Source organism: Varroa jacobsoni, unplaced genomic scaffold (genome assembly GCF_002532875.2).
Source record: "Varroa jacobsoni isolate VJ856 unplaced genomic scaffold, vjacob_1.0 scaffold_441, whole genome shotgun sequence".
Classification (NCBI taxonomy): Eukaryota; Metazoa; Arthropoda; class Arachnida; order Mesostigmata; family Varroidae; genus Varroa; species Varroa jacobsoni.
Window position 1 is genome coordinate 159,720 of NW_019213343.1, and position 19,892 is coordinate 179,611.

Consider the following 19,892-nt stretch of genomic DNA (forward strand, 5'->3'; position numbering starts at 1 on the left):
TTAGCCCAGACCGCCAATCCCCGTCTGCGGCAGCCGTTCAGGCCACTGCGCCGGTAGGACAACGGACGGCCAGTAACTGGCGGTTTCAAGCAACGTTTATGTACACTACTATGAACGCATTTATGCGTGCGGAATTGGAACTTTGAATCATAATTGTGTCGTATAGCAGCTGTCTCGCCTCACCCTATGCTAACGTCTCATTTTCGACTATCCCATCTGCCTCCTATCTGAAACGCCCGTCGGCACCCGGAGTCAACCCAAGCCAAACCTTGCTCAAAGCGTTTCGCCTCCGCCGTCTTTGTTAGCCTCTCCAGGCGAGCGGCCCACGCTGGACGCTCAGCGACTGCGATTAACTTTCAAGCCACCCTAATCCCTGCTGCATGTCGACTTCCAACGGCATTCCCCTTAGTGCCCCCAACCCAAAACAGCCTAGTCAGCCGAGAATAGGCTCGGGACTTGAGCTTCTCTAGCTTTCAGTAGCTAGACACTGCTCCCGAGTCTACGAAGAGCTGCAGAGCCGACACCGAAGATAAATTATCGTTATCGTAATAGCATTGAACGCAATTAGATCTGGCTGCGACGCCCACCAACTGCAGAAAATAAATACGCCGACAATTTATATTATATTTTTGTCTGTGTGTGTTACACATATAGGGATGAATGTTTACGTGTTCGGCTACGTAGAGCGTTTTACGTAAATATAATATATGACGAATACAGGTGATTTGGACGCCATTATAGTTATTATTATTGGTATTTATTGAGTGAGAATTAATCGAGTATTGTTGTTAACAAAGAAAATCTATAAATAACATATAAATGCGTGTGATTTCCGGACCAACTTCGTAATTACTGGGAAACACGAACGCTTCTAATGCCTAGAACAAATGTTCTAATCTTCATTAACATGCTATCTATATAACTTGAAGACTTCAATAAAAATTATAATAGTAGCGGCCAGAAACGTGTAATTTTCTAAATCTCTCTTTTCGTATCATAAATCAACATGTTCTAAGCACCCTACAATAACAGAACTATATCTTTAATCGTTACTGTGCACACCGATTGCCTCTCTGTGGCCCCTTGACCCGTACGGAGGCTAGTTGCAAGACAAACGGGGTGAGACTTCTCACAGAGAAATATCGTCGCGTAGTTGAAGATTCATACAATGCGTCTGTGTAGTCATAGATATTCTTACCGTAAGCTTTTCAATTCTGATGGTAGGTTTGTTTTGGAGCAGGTCACCAGTGAGGTCTAGGGGTCTACACGGGTGAACCGCCAAGTCCTTTCCTATCATCTGTTGTCAATGGCAAAATATCTGTAGTAGAACTTTGGCTTCCGTAATGTTAATTAATTTACGAGATCTAAGGGCGACGACTGAGTGTAGGTGGTGGCCTATCGTAGGAAAATAGAGTACAACAAATTGAATGAGAAATACAGACATTCGTCTATATCGCGTAATTAACAACTTATTCGATGAATGAATAGCATGGCATGTTGGATGGATAATAGCTGGTTGGTAAAATAGCGTATGGGTTTGTGCGTAGGTCGTTTCGTTTGACAATTATGGTATGAGGCCATGGCTCCCTTAAAGAGTGAATGCTGTGACCTTGGAGTCGTTCCAGTCTCACCCTAACTTAAGCCTTACAACCCATTCATACGTCGTACAGCACGGGCCAATGTGATCTTCTGATTGCTAGGCTGGCTACAAAAATGTTTTTTTAAGGTTAGGTAGCCTAAAAGTTGTTTCAACTACTTGCTACCGCGACTTCAGGTTAATTACTATAGCAAGCCGATGGTTAGTAGACCCAGTTTAACCAACAACTAGTCAAAGCCGGGCTGATGGGACGTGAGGCGAGAAGTCGCAATGCTGAAAAGAAAAGTGCCGGGTTTTTCCCAGCATCGGACACCTGGTGGGTAGTCATGCCAAGAAATTAGCTTGTTAGGACAACTACTCGGTGGGATGGACAAATGGAGCGAGGGAGACAAGTTAACTTAGCACAAGGCGGGTGCCTGGCAAAGCGGCACCTGAATTAGGACACGAACGAACGAACGAACGAACAGGTTCAGTAGTTTACGGCGTTCGCGAGGATTTTCCATGGGTAGTTGTTTCTGCCGGTCTTCCCCAAATTACGACTGCTAGCTCTAAGTCAAAAGTATTGTTTTGGATGGAAGCATAGGTGGTTTTCGGTTTTTTGAGGAAGCTAAAAGCCATGCTTGAATTAGACCTATAATTATAGGTCTAATCATTTATTACAACTATAACTTCAGGTCGTTAAAGCGTCCGTACAATGATAATTTTTTTTTGGCTTTTGTGTTATTGCTGAGTTGACAATATGAGTTCTAGAGGCGTAGCGCTTGAATGGATAACAATTTACTCCATTAACAAATTCGAACCTATAAGACGTGGGTAATGACTTTCTCCTTTCAAGCCCCTGCCGCTACCGCCTATTTCACTCCGCGGGCTGACAAAATCCAAGATAGAAAGAAACGTTCGTGGAAATAGCCGACCCTATGCAAAAAGTTCGTACACTTGTTGTCTGGAGTATTGCGGTTCTACCAATCGAGAGATTTAACTAGGTTATGAAAATGAAAAAAATAAGATGACTTCAATTATTATATAGTAACGTTGAGCGGCGGTTTCTACTTTCATTTTCTTTTTCAATACTCACCTGGACCGTCTTGTTGTGGGATCCTTCATGACCATCACTTCGGATATTTCGCCAAATTTGCTAAAGTATTCCCGGAGGCCCTCTGAAAACGATCGTAAGAGAAGCGTCGTTGGTTAGCCGTATTTTCTCTATAAGATTATGTTTGTATTATCATCATTATTGTTAGCCGCTCTCACAGTTTTTTTTTTTTTTTTTTCACCAGAATATTAACGTTGAACAATTACCTAGTTAAGATTCTATTGTGTCTTATATTGTTTGCACGTATAACAACATTTTGTGTTCGTTTAACAACGCACAAATAGCAAATGATTTTATATATTGTTGAAATCCAGTAGTGTTATTTGAATAAGAACGATTTGAACCGGTAAGACGCAACGGCCCTGCAGGCATCGTGATTTTCACAACAATCAATAATAAATCCACTTTAATCCGATAGTTACTTAAACATTACTAAATGTATTAAGTCGATATTTGTAGCCGGTACTTTTCGTACGTTCTGTAAAGCAACTCGAAGGTACTTCGAGGCAGTCTTATACATGGTAGACACACATAGATAAAAATACTGTGTATAATAGGCCACATGTTATAACTTTAGGCCTACCTACACTCTACAATGGTAATAGTTGTTCGTGCAATTAATTGACAGACGGAGAGCTAGCTAATATTTGACAAATACCGAATATAATATGGTATATCATTTTGCTTCTAATCAGCCTTAATACTCTGATTGATTTATTATGAGGGTGGAATAATCGTATTTGTCCACAAACGGCCCCTCTACATGAGTTTCTGTACTAACTCTAACATGTTACAAAAGAACTAAAGAGACCTCGTTGTTATTATATATATTTTGGAAATGTTTTTTCTTTAGATGACTCTTGACTGTTCCCTGTACGACATTTCTAAATACCAATGCTTTAGTATTGTTTCAAGCACCTTTTAGGGTCAAGCAATGTAAATAAGTTAAGGAATAAAGGATGAACGTTTCCTATTTACGCGACTTTAGTCAAATAAATAAGCCGACGCATTCGAGTGCAGATTCGATCCTAGACTACTTTTGTTCATAAACGAACATGTTACAACAGCATCTTCACTTCATCAGATGTTACAATTAGCCGCCCTGAATCTCAGTCACCTTTGAGCCATCCTTAACCGCTTCAACAGGTTCTTCACTGAAGCGGTCGCTGAGAACCGCATTATTTCGATACTGAAATGATGGTACGAGTGTTTTCAAAAAATACCAGCAGAACTAGCTACAAGTATATAGAAATATGACCGAGAAAATCGTCTAAAGTTATTGCGTCTTATTTCAGCCTACATCATTAGCACAAATGATGCCTATTAGAGATCTGCAACGAAGCCAACCCCCAAAGACCTGACCAACGACCCGCATGGAGAAAACAAAGGGCAGCTAACAAAAGTCTAACCAAAGCAGCAAATTGCATATAGATTCAATAGAACTGTTGCTATGGACACACGATTTCCGTTATCGACTACCATCGCTTAAGCTTCAATTACGAAAGTCATCGTCCTACTCGAGGTCGCTGCCACGTTTCTGTTGCAGTTGGTGTCAGATCTAACTCTCTTCTGGACGTATATGGTCATCCACGCATACAGTTAGTATAACTCGCCTCGGTTGTTAGGACCGGCGTTTAGCAGCTAGCTTGATCGCTTCCCCCTCTCAGTCCTAATTCTGCCCTTCTCCATGACAAAGGTCGCTACAGTTTCCCGCCTCAAACGAACCTCTCTATCCATCGGACCAATGTATATGTAAATTAAGTTCCAGAGCAGGGCGACCTGCTGCGTTTCTGCTGCTTCTACGTCAAGTGGCTAAACCAGTCACTGGTCGCCCCTAACGCAGAGTCTGCTAACGTTTAAGTGCTCACCGGTGCACGCGGCTTTGCCATTAGGGAAACTCCTATTCCGTGCTACAACGACAACCGCCTTTGAGAAGATACCCCGGGGTACTAACACCTCTCGGCAAACGGAGGCTCTTGTTTTGCATGATCAGTTTAGCTTCCTTCTAGAACATAGAAACAGTTCCACCAGCAACAGCAGCAGAAGTCAACGTGAACTGGTATGATGCTCAGAACACCTCGGGTATTTAGCTATTTCACTAGGGACAGAGATACTCTCATGCTTTGCTTACACTCGCACCTGCGTACACAAAATTTCTTTAACACGAGTTTTATAAAGACCAGTTTTCATTGAGAAGGATATGATAGAAGACCAGAGTACGCCGACTCACACAAATGAAGTACTTCTCCATGAAGCCCGCACCCGAATAAATTCGTGTAAATGGCCAAGCCACGTAATCGACCAGCGCCAAGAACATATCAAACATCGGTCAGATCATCACAAGAGGAAGGGCGGCTGAGGGCTAGATCGCCGCAGAAGGGCGTCAGGTCGTGGTTGCCGGTGTTGGAGCAAAGAGCGCAAAGTAGCGACGGAAGGTAGTTGTACGGCTGTGGCGACGTTGTGCAGTTATTAGAAAGGTAACTAGCTGAGAGACGTTGCAGGGCGCGATATCATTGGCCGTTGTAAAAGGCGCAGCCGCACGGGGGACACAGCAATGGCCGAGTGTAATCGTCAAGAATGCAAACAATAAAGAACTGCTAACTCGGACGGAGAAGGCACTAGCCGCCATTCGATATCTGTCAGTCTCCGACAAATAGCCTGGTCCCCCTAATATATATCTTGGAGTCGATGACGGGAGAGCTTACATGAGTATGTCGCGCTGATGATGACTTTAGACATTTTGCTGTATTGTAGGGTGTGTGAGGTAGAAGGGACCGCAATGATAATGATGACATCAAGACGACAATAATGATATCACGACAGTAATAGCGGCACCAGTAGAAAAGGGTTGGGGGTTATGGGGTAGAAAGGACCACGATGATAGTAATGATGACATCGTAATAATAACCTTGTGACAGCTATAGCGGCAGAGAGAGCGAAACAGGGAGTTGTTTTAATAATACGCAAACGATCGATAAAAAAGCTATTGATCGATTTACGTATCCATGTTATATATAGCATGTAACAATTCCCCTAGCACTCATTAACCTTATGTCAATACCGCTGTGTAGCTATTGCAGTAACAACAACTTTCAGTAATTCGTCATATTGCTTCAGTCTCCTGTATGAGATTGGAACGGTCCGAGATGTACAGACCATTTAAATGCATACCGTTCATATAGACGGAGAGAGATAGAGTTGGGCATGTTAATTCAGACTTTTCTCATGAGCTTTTTGCAGGATTGTATCTAAACGAAACATATTTCAGCAGTTCCCTGCGTGTGTTAGAAACGTATTTTTTTAATCAACTATCATTCATGGCAATTATGGATATGTTTCGTTCAGAACCTAAACCACTAACTGATAATTCTTTAAATGCTCCTTCTGTAACCTGCAAATGACTTTTCGGAAACGATACTGATTGTTGTAAAATTATCAAAGTGTCCCTTAATACTATACAGAAACAAAAGATTAATTCTCAAGCTGATAACAGGTCGTAGAGTCCTAAAAATGCAAAAAATAAGAACAAAAAGTTTAAAACCTATAACAAGGACAAAAAACCAGCCACTTTGTCTAGACGATCTAAATTACAATCAATACCTTTTTTTCTTCAAAACGGCCAGTAATTTCTCCTCAAAGGCCATAGGTATAAGGTATAACTTTTTTAATTCTTTCGATAATTTTCAAGCCGTCAATCCCGAGCAAAAAAAGTTTTTATGTTTAATGTAAATTTGTGAAGCGTCGAAGACTCACATAGCTGATCTTCGTTCAGGTTTCGAAAGTTGCTTTTCGATATGATATATTTGTTATCTTCTTCTGCAAGGATTACAACTACAAGAATGGCGGATAAAAGTATTTATTTGCAGCACTATCGAACTACTTGTTTATAGTGTTAAGAGACGACGGATGGATGCTGCAACGAATTTCTCGCTAAAATTTTTGTCAAATTTTAATATCCCACCCCGTGCTAAAAAATGTACATATAACTTAAATGATTATAACTTCATTTTTTGTTCAGATTTAATTGATATTTAAATTGCAAAAGGATCTACATAAATAACTTTTCCTCTTATATATTTAGAATAATTAGCCTTGGTACACTGTTGTACTCTATGAGTCCCATTCGTTCGCTATATCTGTTTCGAATTAAGATTACCCCTTACATAGTGCATAGCTGCTCCGTCTCATTAATAACTAAAAATTTCTCCTTTCCATTAGATTCCCCCCGAGTACGTGGGAAAATATATTCTTGCACTAGATTCAAATAGTTGGCGCCAATCGCCATACTGTGTGCGGCGGCGAGGTACTAGCTGGCATGCATGAAGAGGCCGGTTTGTACGTATTGCAAGGCTGGTATCTCGATCGGTCTCGATGTCTGCGACAATCAGCTCAGCTACCGCATTTCACGTGCAACGCATAGGTCTGCCAAATCTCTCTATCGCAATTGACTTCGACGATGGACTATCTACGCTCGCTCACCAATTATACGCTTGCTTTCCACTTATTCAAACAAACGACTGTTGGCTTCCGAAATACACCTCAATTAAAGCTGCATCACTTCCATAGGCAGCGTCCTCACCCCACGAGAGGGCTTCACCTCTAAACAGAAGCTCGTCATCGAAATTTATCTTTCGCAGCAGCAACTAGCTTCAGCAGTGGATTTATCTGTCTCTCAATGTTTGCCGTACTAAAGTAAAAAGTACGTAAAAGAAATTCTAGCTTCTGATCTATTCGAGCAGAACGCGTAGAAGTGCATGCGATGTTTATTCAAAAGTGCGCGCTTTGCGTGTACTCAATTCGCCGCGCTCTTTCGTTCCCTACAATTTCTGTGCCATCGACGTAAACAAACTAGTACACTAGCTATCAATTGAATGAACGTCCTTATGTCTCCCGCTATATCTATCTTGTTAGTCAATGACAAGGACAGCAGTTCCCAGCCGCCGTTACTAATACAATCAGCTCTGTATCAGGGGGTCTGAATCAACCTTCCCAATCAATGCTACCGGCTCTCTTCAGCCACTCCTACATATTGCCCTGCTTTTCTGCAATAATTCGATTCGCAAGTTCTGCCTGTGATTTATCATTTTTGCCTTTTAGTTCGTGCTCTCGACACTGATAAATTCCCCCGAATAACTATAGTACCTGCAAATTGTAAGAAGCATTGACAGGAAGACGCTTCGTATTGCAGTACGTCGGCTCCGTGACGTCATCGCTCAGCGGTCGCATTGCTTTGTCGTTGTGCGACGTATAACGTTCGGTCACTTACGCCTGCTCGCATCGGTTGTGACATCTATCGATGGTACAACGCTACCCGCCCGTCGCCTGTTGTGAGCTATCCGTTACCGTTGTGCAAGGTCCCTTTCGATGGCAGCGAGGTAATGCGACTCCGATAGTATGTCTATGAGTGACTTTCGCTTGCGGAGGAAACAGCTACTAGAGCACAATGACGCACCGCTCGCCTATCACTGATCGTTTGCACAGCAATGCAGAAAAAGAGTCAGGCTGAATCACACAGGCAGACCACGAACATGTTTCTAATGATACGTCTCGAGCTCCCCTCAACAAACACGCCGTATGCAGAGCGATTTTATAATGACCGTATGACGGTTCCGGTAAAACTGTAGCCATAGCACTAGAGTAGAGGCTGGTTCCGAAGTGCAAGCTTTGTTCTTCTTTTCGCTTTGTTAGCCGTTTTAGCTTGTAGGGGAGCAAGGGGAGGGGGAAAGGGAAGCAAAAAAGATGTTCCTGCAAGGTTTTTATGCCGATTGCGTGTGATAGAGCAGCATAACGATAGTCCCGTCGGTTACCCTTTTACAGACACCAACAGGATAACAGCCGAGTCAGAGTAAAGAGGCTCAATAGCTGACGCTGTCTCTGTCTATGCGATAGCTAAAAATATGTCGATCGTTTATTGGTGAGTGCCGGTGTGTCGTACTGGTATGAGCATTCCAGTGAATGATCATGGCGGTGTCTCTTTCCCTAGCTTTCTTGTGTTTTTGCTGTCGTCGCGCAGATAACCGTGTATCTTTATCCTTTTCTATCCGAAAACGAATTTATTACTGATTTGGAAAAACCAAACAATTACTACAGTTTCCTTAATTCGTACCACAGTTCTGTTCAGCCAGTCAGTACTGAACAACAAACGCACGAACATTATGGACGCCGCGACAACAGCTGTGCCTCCTATAACCTAGCAAGACAAGCAGAGGGAAACCGGCAAGAGACAGCCAAAGGCCAAATAGATTGGGTCTTGACGAACGTTGATTTTATTGTTGACGCTTGACGCGCGCGAACCGCACAGACACTTCGCTGTAGAAGGCCGGCAACCGTGAGTATTCGCAAACAGCCGCGAGGTACCGGCGTGCATGGACAGGCCGGTTCGTGATTCTGCGTGCTCACCACCACTGCTGCTATTTCGAAAAGACGCCGAGATCAAATCTGTCGCGGTCGACCTGTCGCTCTGCCAAGAAAAGAGATGACGCAGGCAGGAGTGCGAACTAAAATAGTAGCAGCAGCAGCAGCAGCGGCGGAAGCAGGTCCCGATCGAAATGGTTAGGTGGTCATACGTATAATGCACAAACATAGCGACAAGACCAAAAAAACCACGGCCTGTAGTCATTCGTAAGGCATGCTTATAATCTCCTTCACTCAGAGTTGCCGCTGGCCACGACATCAGCGGCGTCGATCGCTGCGAGGTCCTCGAATATATCGAAAGATAGCGGCACAGAGGAGGAAAACGGGACTAAATAGAGAAATATGGCGAATCGAGCCCCAGTGGCAGATAGATGGGCTAGAGAATGACAACGATAACGATTACATGAGGTCGCTAGAAGAAGGCGCGCAGAAGCGTAAGCGGTGCCGGAATCTCAGGTGTACAGTCCCTATAGAGCGAGAAGGTGACACGAACCAGAAGACATATCGCAGGACGTTGCGGTGGTATTGAATAACCGAACGACGATCGTCGTACCGATGACAGCAGCAGCAGTGGCAATGGCGATAGATATTGGTCATCGCAACGATGGCTATTTTGTCTCGTAACCATTTGCGTTCCTTACCCCGTCGTTATATCGGAGGCTGACGGTGTTCGACGCCAGCGTTTGCAATAGGTGTATGTTTTTATGTCTGTTTACCGTTCGACAGTGGCCCCTAGGTGAATGCACGATAGGTATAATGTTCCACATCTTACTTCTAGTAGGCTATCGTAGAGCAGAAATATGTATTAGTTCGTTCAAAATTTTATTGCTACGTGAAGATATACACCTATCAGACTTGCGAGCCTGACATCGTTTCAGGGTGTTTTCGATTGATTAGAACTCATCCAAGTAGATACTTCTGTATTTACGTACAACCATCGTTAGTACAAAACGAGGCAGATAAACGTATCCAATGGACCGCAGTAGCTTTTCCTGAGCATCTACATGTACGTTTACATCCGGGGAAGTATCTTGTGTTGTTTCACTAACACTCACGTAGATTGATTATGTCTCTCAGATTTTTTCTCAAGATCATCACCCAGAAGTGCCCCATTTGGCTTATAACCGATAGTTTCAACAACCTATGAATATTCTCTGTTGTCTATACGAATTCAACGTGTTCCTGCTTTGAACGCTTGTTAAAAAAGCATCCTGTGACACTGTTTCTTATATGGCGCTAATATTCGAAAACTCGTACGTGAGGTAAAACGCAGCAAGTAAAGAACATGGTCTGATATTGACTTCTTGTTTGAAGTACGTTAATGCACGAAGCCTTGCGTACGACCTTAGCCATTGGGGTAACAGCGGTATCGGACTGAATCAATGTGAACCCATTGTTACTGTCCTCATTTAAGCTCGTATGAGGATAATATGGCCCAGCAGGCTGCGGTTGAGCAGGCTATAAATCATTTTACGATATCACTAACTAAGAAGCGCATAATGATAACGTAATAATGGCACCGATTATTCGTATCATTATTGGGTCAGAGCGGCTGAAGCCCCCCTGACTTGCCTAGCGACATACAGTATTGCGCATGTACCGTACACGCTCGCTTTTATGAACTTCTAAACTTTATAACTTATTCCATTGTCTCTCGGGCGTAGATTCGTTCTGAATAGACGTACCAAGTGCTAGACGCCCTTATGCTGTTACTAATTTTAAATTTGACCGAAAACAAATTTGTCTGCTTGTACCCTAAAGTCAGGCGCTGTAGGCAAGCCGGTTGCACTATCTTCAATATACGGTTATCCATGCTGTACCTTTTGAATGACCAAGCAAGCTATATAGAAACATTTATACTTTTTAGAAACCTTTCGATGCTCTGAAAATAAAACCAATTTTTCCCAAACATGTTGCTTTCTTTAAAAAGTTTCCTTGTAAGGCTATGACTACACTCAAAAATTCGTTAGAAATACACACACACATGTGTATATATATATACACATATACACAAACCCTTACTCTCGCTCTAGAGGGAGAACATATAGTATTATTATTGCATCTCATATACACGGGCGAAATGAGGAAGAATCATATTTTGCCACGTTATTACTGTTCTCAATGCCAATGCTATCACTAACCAGCATTTAGAAGGGCTCGAGCTTCAAGTCTTGGGATGCTAGAATAGGCCGGCTACCTTGAGCCTAGGACGCTTGAGACTGATCTGTAACGTAATCACTGCGGTCGCAAATGAAAGCAAACACTTGGCACTCGGCAGTCGTCTCTTGGCAACCTTGCTACTAATTGTCGTTAGTGATCCAACCTTGAAACGGGTTATGAGCTCAGTATGTGACAGCTGACCGTTTTCTTGTAAAACACGCAGATATAATGTAAGTCACTCGGTCGACGTGAGGTCAGCACTTTTATACTTCGACAGTTTCACTACGGTGACCCTAATACTATGCATTATAAACATTTGTACTAGTCGGATATTGATTTATAACTGAGTACGCAGATTGAAACATCCTGTGCGTCTGAGTATGAGTTTAATTTTGGTTAATGGTTTGGTTTCCATTCCGGTTGTTAGCTGTTCCTCGAGCGACCATCCTAATTTCGGCCGCAGTCATCTTTATTAGCTTGAGGATGGCTAGGCGGTGATACAGACGTTAACGGCTTTCACGTTTTGGCAGCGACAATGGTGATAATAGCACTACTAATGTTGGTACTGCTTACGCCATTGATGTCAGAACACCTTATGCCGTATGCATGGCCGTCAGGGCTCGACACAGCAAAGAGCCGCACGATGGGTCAGATGAGAGATGGGCCTGTAGGAGAGAGAGAGAGAGAGAGAGAGAGAGAGATGTGTATGTAGAACTCGCGTCGTCAGATAAAATCAGATCCAAGCGGCAGACACATAAGCGACGCACACACGCAAGAACTCCCGTCCAGCGGATGACGAACTAAGATACAGGAGGCGTGTGAAAGACAGTTCCTCTCTACCGGCAGCATTGATCTCCTTAACATTCATCACTACAACAATGCTCTCCGCATATATCGTATATCTTTGGATCTTGCGGTTCTCTGCAGATCCCAGCGAGCTAAATTAAACTGAGCTGATATATATATATATACACGTGGTTCTTTAGGGAAATAGAGCGTTTACCATTGTGTACTGGACCACGCCAGTTGAGCGACCAGACATGCAGCGACTGGCCATAAGCTCAGGAACAGCAAGCGTATATACATAAGCTAACAGGCCCGCAGCTATACAAGAGTCACGCGTCGCTGTCTATCTTCTTCAAAAAAAGACGCTAGGACAGACTAGTGGCCTGTGAGAATAAGCCCACCTTGCTGATGCAACTGCGCGGATAAAACCGTCAAATGGCAGTTTGTGTTCAATAGCAACGGGCTAAGCTGTAAGTTCCCTGTTAATTCTGGTTTAATCTGTTTTGTTGCCAATAGAGTTACGATTAAGCGAGCGCTTGAACGGATGGACGACATAACCGGCACGATCACAGGCCGTTGCGTCTCTGCTACCGAAGGGTGACAAAGAGAAGTTATATACTGGGATCGTCGTGTCAGAGCTCGCCGCAACGACGATGTCACCTAGCGAACAGACCAGCCAGCGACGCAGTTGACAGGAACAGTGAAGATGGTGACTACGACCCACTATATGCGCAATTCTGCTTAAAAGATAACGTCGACGGAAAGCGCCGTGTTTCCGTGTTCGTGCATTTTAACGCTATCGCGCACTTGAAGCGCACCTGTCGTCATCTGAGTGATGCTGTGGTATTGCGAGGAACGCATTGTTTTTTAGTCTGCAAAGATAAAATATATAAATGCACGCATATCGTTGACAATGGGCATAGTTGCTCATTAATTTAATAGCTGATCCAACTGGTGGTAACCTAGCGAAAGATGAATATACTTATTCAGGAAAATCTGCTTAGCAAAATTATCTTCCCTTAAAATACACAGACTATATGTAAAAGTACTTAACGGAAAGCGAGGTAACGAGGGAAAGAATGAAAAAAATAAAAGTTTCTTAGAAACTGGGTTTACTACTGCTTCATTTTTGCAGTCATAGAGCACTGCCCCGTCTTTATCAATAGAAATCACTGTTAGTACTGGTTTAAAACCGGTTACAGATGATTTCAGCTGGTTACAGGTTATCAGCATGTTGTATAGAGCGGATATATATTAAAACCCTTTCTCGATAGCTTGCAATGAAAGTCGTCATCTTTATCGGTTTGCCTCGTAGTAAGACTTTGTCGATATTTGCGCGCATGTCGCAGGCCCATCACTTAGACACCCCTCGGAAGTGCGTACAGCCAGATCTACCTAGCAGCTATGACCCCCAATAGTCGCGGTCTGCTGGTCTGATCTGTTATTGTATGTGTACGTGTAACTTTGTTCACGGCACAAATAATGCACACCTTTATGGATCGTGTTGTATGCACCTTTATCGTGTCCTTTGAGGCAGATGAAACAGAAAAAGATTATAACGTGTTCGTATCGTTCAAATTCGTATCGGTAATAAAGTAGGACGACACAAATACATAGAACTGTCATAGCCAGCTACTGAATTGGTACACATTAAGCAATGGGACAGTTCGACGTCGTTTGTTGTTTTTGTGTAACACGGCGTTCAATGGATGTAGGAACACATTCTCTCTGATTACTCAACTTGAGTTATTCCTGCATTAATCCGTTTTCTGTGCAAGCTTTACGTAAACATCGACTGTATACTAATAAGACATGCTAACATATAAAGCTCGAAGAGTTCTACAGTTGAACTTCCCTACGAGTCCTCTACGTTACTCACGTAGTCGAGTATTAGCTGCTCTATTGTATGTAAACCACTTGTTTCAACAGTAATTTCTCTTAGTCTTTAAGTAAATTTATTCCTATCGCAAATTGATTAGCACCAACTTTATTAGCGTTATTACTGTTATTGTTGTCATTAGTACCGTAGCCGTTTCGCTGTCTTCGTTCTTCGTTAGGGCAACATATGGGGAGGAAGAATTCGGTAGGACCGAAGTGCCTGTACGCCCCTATGTCAAGATGGTACTCGTGCCCTTGTACCGAGTCTTAATTACAGCATAAGCCGCCTTCAAGACGGACACCAGCTGAATGGGGCTCCGCTGGTCAGCTTTGCCTCAGCTCAACGCAAGATGTTCTACTTGCCGAAGTAGCTATTCATGAGAGCAGTGAATATTGTACCATGACAGAGTTGTCACTAAAGATCAGGGTGCGCGTTGTTTCTGGCAGGGAAGGGGGTCGTTCATTGCCTGTCGTCGGCCCGCCTCTGGCCGCATTGACTACTGCTTCGCCGGTCGCGTCCACCGGGACACAACGGCTCGTGTAAGCGCCCGCCTAAGTGCGCAAATCGGCCACTAGAGTCTTTTGTTTATCTGTCCCTTCGTCCGTGTGTCCCGGTGGAAAGAAGACCGAGAGAAAAACAGTAGCGTAGTATAGTTTAAACCAACATATCCGTAGCGATTTAGGTACACTACCGACGGCACGAACAACATGGGGAGGAAGGAATACAACGAGACGCCAGCCCGCCTCCTAGGAGAATATGGCCGTGCTCTATCGGTTTCGCGGTGTATCGCGCTCACATAAATGCGTCCATATCAACACTCATACACATATACACCCACACTCACGATGGAGAATAGAGAATACATGCGTAAAATGACCATTATGTCATCCGTGGAACCTAGTCTCGTATACAAATTTGTCTGGTAGGCAAAATTATAAGCCTGGGCCGTACTCCCACAAATGGTACTGACTCGTACATGCATAAAGATATTTGGCATAACACTGAACTTCGAAAGCACATATATATTATAAAAGTTGGACAAGAGCTTTGAGTGTGCATCTGACACAGCCTAGATACGAAATGGCTAATTAAGTATAAGCAACAACAACGGCAATGACAGAGGTAGTAGACGGACTTCGAGGCACAAAAGGACGAGTTGGCCACGATGGGTCTTTACAATTCCGCAAGGTTCATAGGGGTTTGCCGCTTGTAGCTGTTAGCTAGCATACAATCACTGCATCACATGATAACATGGCATCGGAGCTGTTCAGGAAACGTGCTCCTATTCTCTCGCTAAACATGTACCTCAGCGTCACGCCGGCGCAAAGTGGGCTTGTACGAGACTCTACGTATGGCACCGAAGATAGAGGAACGGAATGGATAAGCTGCTTGACACAGACGAAGAAGTCCCGGGGGGGCGGGGGGAGCGGGGAGGGGGACCACAAAAGAGAACCCAGCCTTTTATTCTGTTAGGCAAAAGCTAATAATTACTTGGTGGGTTGGTTTTCTCTCCCGGCTGGCGTTAGTGCTCCGCTAGATCTTTCGAGCCTTTACCTTGTATTCCTTTTTATTTATACAACCTAGCGACTGCTTGCCATGTTCGGTACGACTCCTAAAATGCTTCGGGCTTCGCAACCAGGATCTCAGTCATATTGCGTTATATCAGAGGGCTAGCCTCCTCCAGTGCGACAAGCATTATGTCTACGTCCTATATTTGACATATACCTCGCAAGTGTCTTGTCCAAGTTTGGTAGGTGGCCAAGTTATCATGCCATCGCAGATTCTGCTCCCTCTTCCGTGACGACATATCGGCGTGAAGTTCGTTACAACTGACGCTCTGTTTTTCTCGAAAAAGCTGGGGGAAACAGGCTCCCTAGCACACTATTAACGTAACGAATGGTGCCATATGAATAGAAAGAAGTCAGTCTCCCATGAGTTTTGCAGCATTTGATCCTACGCGCCATTTCTGGGATTTTGACACAACTGTGTAATCCGCAGCGCTGTCGTGTAATCTAATCCCTGCAATTCAGTAAATGTTTAGAGTTTTACTCCCATTGCTTACATTAAGCATTCTTAATCCTTCCCACTAAAAACAAAGTGTTTGCACCCCCTTTGAAACGTAGATTACTTTGCTAGGCTTCCAAAGGTTTCTAGAGTCTCCGTCCCCAGTCCCCATGATACCTTAATGGGTGACGTATTCGCCTGCTAATTTCAGGGACGCATTATGGTCCAGGTTCAAACCCAGACATAGATACACGGCTTGTTCCGTGTTGGGAGCCAGCCGTCTGGTGGAATGCCTAACGGCGATACCGGACGTAAAACTTGAAACATTGAGACTACTGGGCAGTTACTATTATTATAATAATGTACCAGTAGGACCCAGTCCGTATCTATTGTAGTAGTACAATTAATACCGCTGTCTCATCAACACTCAGACGTTCGAACGAAGACGGAATTCGCACTCCGGTATCTTTACCCCGCCAATTTTAGCACAGTAGAACATAAAAGAAAGACAATCTATAAACGAAAAGAACGAGCATGCTCTTGACGCTGAGGCGCCATCTCTTGGTTCGTAACGTAGTAGCCGTAAAGCCAGAGAAGCATATGTCCGAGTGACCGAACGGTCTAAACGGTGTGAGAGGATTCTTTTAGCGAAGAAAAGATCCTCCACCAGTTCGTCCCTTACGTTAGAACTTCACAGGCTCCATAGATTTTCTGGGTTTACTCTGTCGAAGCATCAGAGTTATTCCAAACGAGTGGAGCAGTTGTAGCGCTGCCGACATCAGCTACGCTGCGCTCGATCACATCATAGAGTATACGTACGCATTGATCTTGTCTGCAATAGTTTCGTATCACATGCTTGACCTCACTTTCCTGTCTCCGCGTCGCACACCTGTCAATCTGTTTGCTCGCTCTACCTATTTGCAACGCTTCTTACCCTTGAATTGTTTTTGATATATATATTTTTTAATTTTTCATTGTTCCTCTCCGGAGAGACGGTTATTGTTTTCCCTGCTGCTGCGGTTGCTTTTTCTGAGGCCTGTTACTTCCTGCCGCTGGCATGTGCACCCTATGTGATTAATTCATGACGGTGTGCATAAGGAAAAACTGACCAGTCGCTGTTTAATCTTGGCTAACGATGGTATTCAGATGTTTTGCCGTATTCAGTTAAATAAGGCTTAATCGAGGATCTTTGCCGGCTTTAGCTAGTACGCTGCATTTGAGTGACTATGTGGTTTACTTATAGTATGTTTAGAGCATGTACCCTTCGAAACTTTGTATATAAAGATCATGCATACTATATAATACAACATATAAGAATACTTCATTCAACCTAAGCTGCTTGCACCAATGACAGGCTTTAGTAGTACAAAACCATTTGTGTATGCAGTTTAGTTCAATACTTCACCCTATGAAGTAGCTACCTCGCTGACGTTCGCACCTCGTTTGCACGCCATAAGCAAACATTGAACTTCGATAGCGGCAAACAGAGTCGTGGGTTTACAGCGGGCAAAAAACTCAGTCTTTGAAGCCTTGGATTATTTCTAGCCATCACCCGACCTTCCCTACCGCTGATGCATGTACAGAACTGGACTCCTCCTTTGATTCACTAATTCCATGGGCCACGAGCGGTAAACGAAGAACACTCGTTAGCGCTCGTGGCCTTCCGTTCGCGGCCGGTGGAAATCACGGCGGCATTAATGGTGGCTCAAGCGAGACGGGAACGCCAACCACGTGGTCTTGCTGGGCTTGTTACAGTAGAGTAGATTGCCGTAGATTACGATAACATGGGCTTGCCTGTACATTGATTTTGTTATTACGACGAGGATCTTATACATGTGTAGTGCAGTTGCATAGGTTAGACCGCGAATGACCTGTCTTAAGGCCTTAGCTTTAAAAATTTACCAATTTAAACGCACCACATATATGTGTGTGTGTGTGTGTGTGTGTGTGTGTATATATACATAAACATATGTATGTGTGTATATATATATATATATATATATACGGTAATTAGCGTCATTAATGATAATTAACAGGGCCTTTTCCTACGCGACCGTGTAGTTAAGTAGATATTTGATGTGGCATTGTCACATGCGCCGATATTGAGGGTGTTATGGATCCAATAAAATCATTCCACGTTAAAACTGGTTGACTTACTTTAGCAAGAGCTCGGAAACGGCTGAATATTAAGGCTGGAATTCGGTGAGTACTAGTGAACAGGGTATAGCCTAAAGGAAACGACTGATTCAGCTTTTCGTCCGTACGGCCTTTCGTCATACACAGCGTATGCGGAGAACTGAGTTTTCTCATCAAATAACGGCTGAAACCATTTGTTCGGCTTCAGAGAGGCGAAACGGCTGACCTTGGCTAACGGCTAAAGCGGCAAACAGGTCAACCGAATCATGAATGCCACGAAAACAGGCCCTGTTACCGGACGTAGGTTCTGCGCGCGGACGCTTGATCACAAGCACTGGGGGGCTTATTGACTGCTGAGTGACCCATGAACCTCACCTTCTTGGCATCGAGACGAACGCTGTTACTCATCTGATAACATGCAATCTCATATGTTACACAACGACCATGTTGTTTAACACAAAAAGTACACATTTTCATAAAATCGTTCACGTGCTCATTTGGTTCAAGACGCGCGTCAAGAATCTGTGGGACCGACTACAGCGTTCCTGGCCGGCGACCCACCTACAAAATGGAATATAAACAAAAGAGCCTGCAATCCGACGGCATCTCTGCTTATCGACGTCACAGTTTCAGTCTCAAGTCATACAATCAATTCCAATACTGATCGATACAAGCTCAAGTGAAGCTACCTTGTATCGAAGCGCAGAAGATGGCGCAGAAAAAAAGAGAATAAATAATCAGACAGAGTCGAACTTGCTGAAAATCCACACCGAAATCGCGTGGGTCCTTTCAGCGACATCGCTCAGCAGTCATTATAGCTTAATCTAACTTCGGGCACTCACCCTGAATAAACATCGTTCTACCTGAACGTCTACAACAATAGATAAAACACAAATTTATAAATCAGTGCAGTCTGTCTATACGGCGCACCGCACCCACTCATCTGATCATACTGTAATCATGTCGCCAAAACACACCAAGTTCTCTTCTCTGACAACTGACGCATGTTTGGCTGGCGTGACTGACATTCACCTGAGTACTGACTTCCTTCGAACGCGTTCGCAGGCCAACGCGACCATACTAGGACTCCGAACTTAGCTAACCAGAACAAATGTATCCCACCTCTAATGGTGATCCGGCAGTTCAGTATGCTTCTTAGGGGAGACTATGGTTCAGAGAGCGATAGTAGGAATCGCTGCAAACGCACTCAAAGCTACGAGATAATAGCCGTCCGAAAGTGTATCTGAGACCATTTCTGCATCAAAACCAATCGAGCGGGAAGTGCGTGCGGTGCATTAGGTAGCTAAAATTTGCGCATGTCTACGAGATGAAAACGAGACTATCGGACCAATGAAATGAGAGCCTCAGAAGCTGTCGATACTGCAGAGATATCTGCACCTCACTATACACGAACTTACATTAATATCCCCGATGGCAGCTACGGCTGCCGGTGTATAGACGCCTATATATACATATATGTACAGGATGAACGTAGAAGGGTTCACGTTGGCAAAGCTTACCTGTCGTGTATCGAATAGCTTCTTAAAAGCACCAAAAACAACGACCTCTACCAATATTATGATGTATTCTATTTATAGCTAATGAATTATTAAACACATTCGAGAACCGTGGTCACCAAATGCGTGCGAGCTGTTACCTATGGATTCAATGGTATACTGATGCGCTCCATTGTGATAAAAATTGAACTCAACAAATGACGAAGTTATCGTCACTGACTAACGGGATTACTCGTTCGCCTTTACGTCTGTCTAGAACACCGGAAACACGGTATGTATATAGCTGGAGAACAAATAGGCGCGTTG

The 19,892-nt window shown here is 43.8% G+C and overlaps 1 protein-coding gene across 9 annotated transcripts in view; it reads right to left on the reverse strand.

Annotated features, from left to right (window-relative positions):
- The window catches only part of LOC111260456 (RNA-binding protein Musashi homolog Rbp6), a 240,832-nt gene that overhangs the window by 158,706 nt on the left and 62,234 nt on the right, over positions 1-19,892 (reverse strand). For 8 of the 9 annotated variants that reach the window (XM_022833232.2, XM_022833231.2, XM_022833227.2 and 5 more), the window contains one exon: positions 2,673-2,754. In XM_022833232.2, the coding sequence (XP_022688967.1) occupies positions 2,673-2,754 (82 nt within the window). Of the gene's footprint in view, positions 1-2,672; positions 2,755-11,245; positions 11,343-19,892 lie in introns of those variants that run through there. The other variant, XM_022833235.2, reaches the window with a different exon arrangement.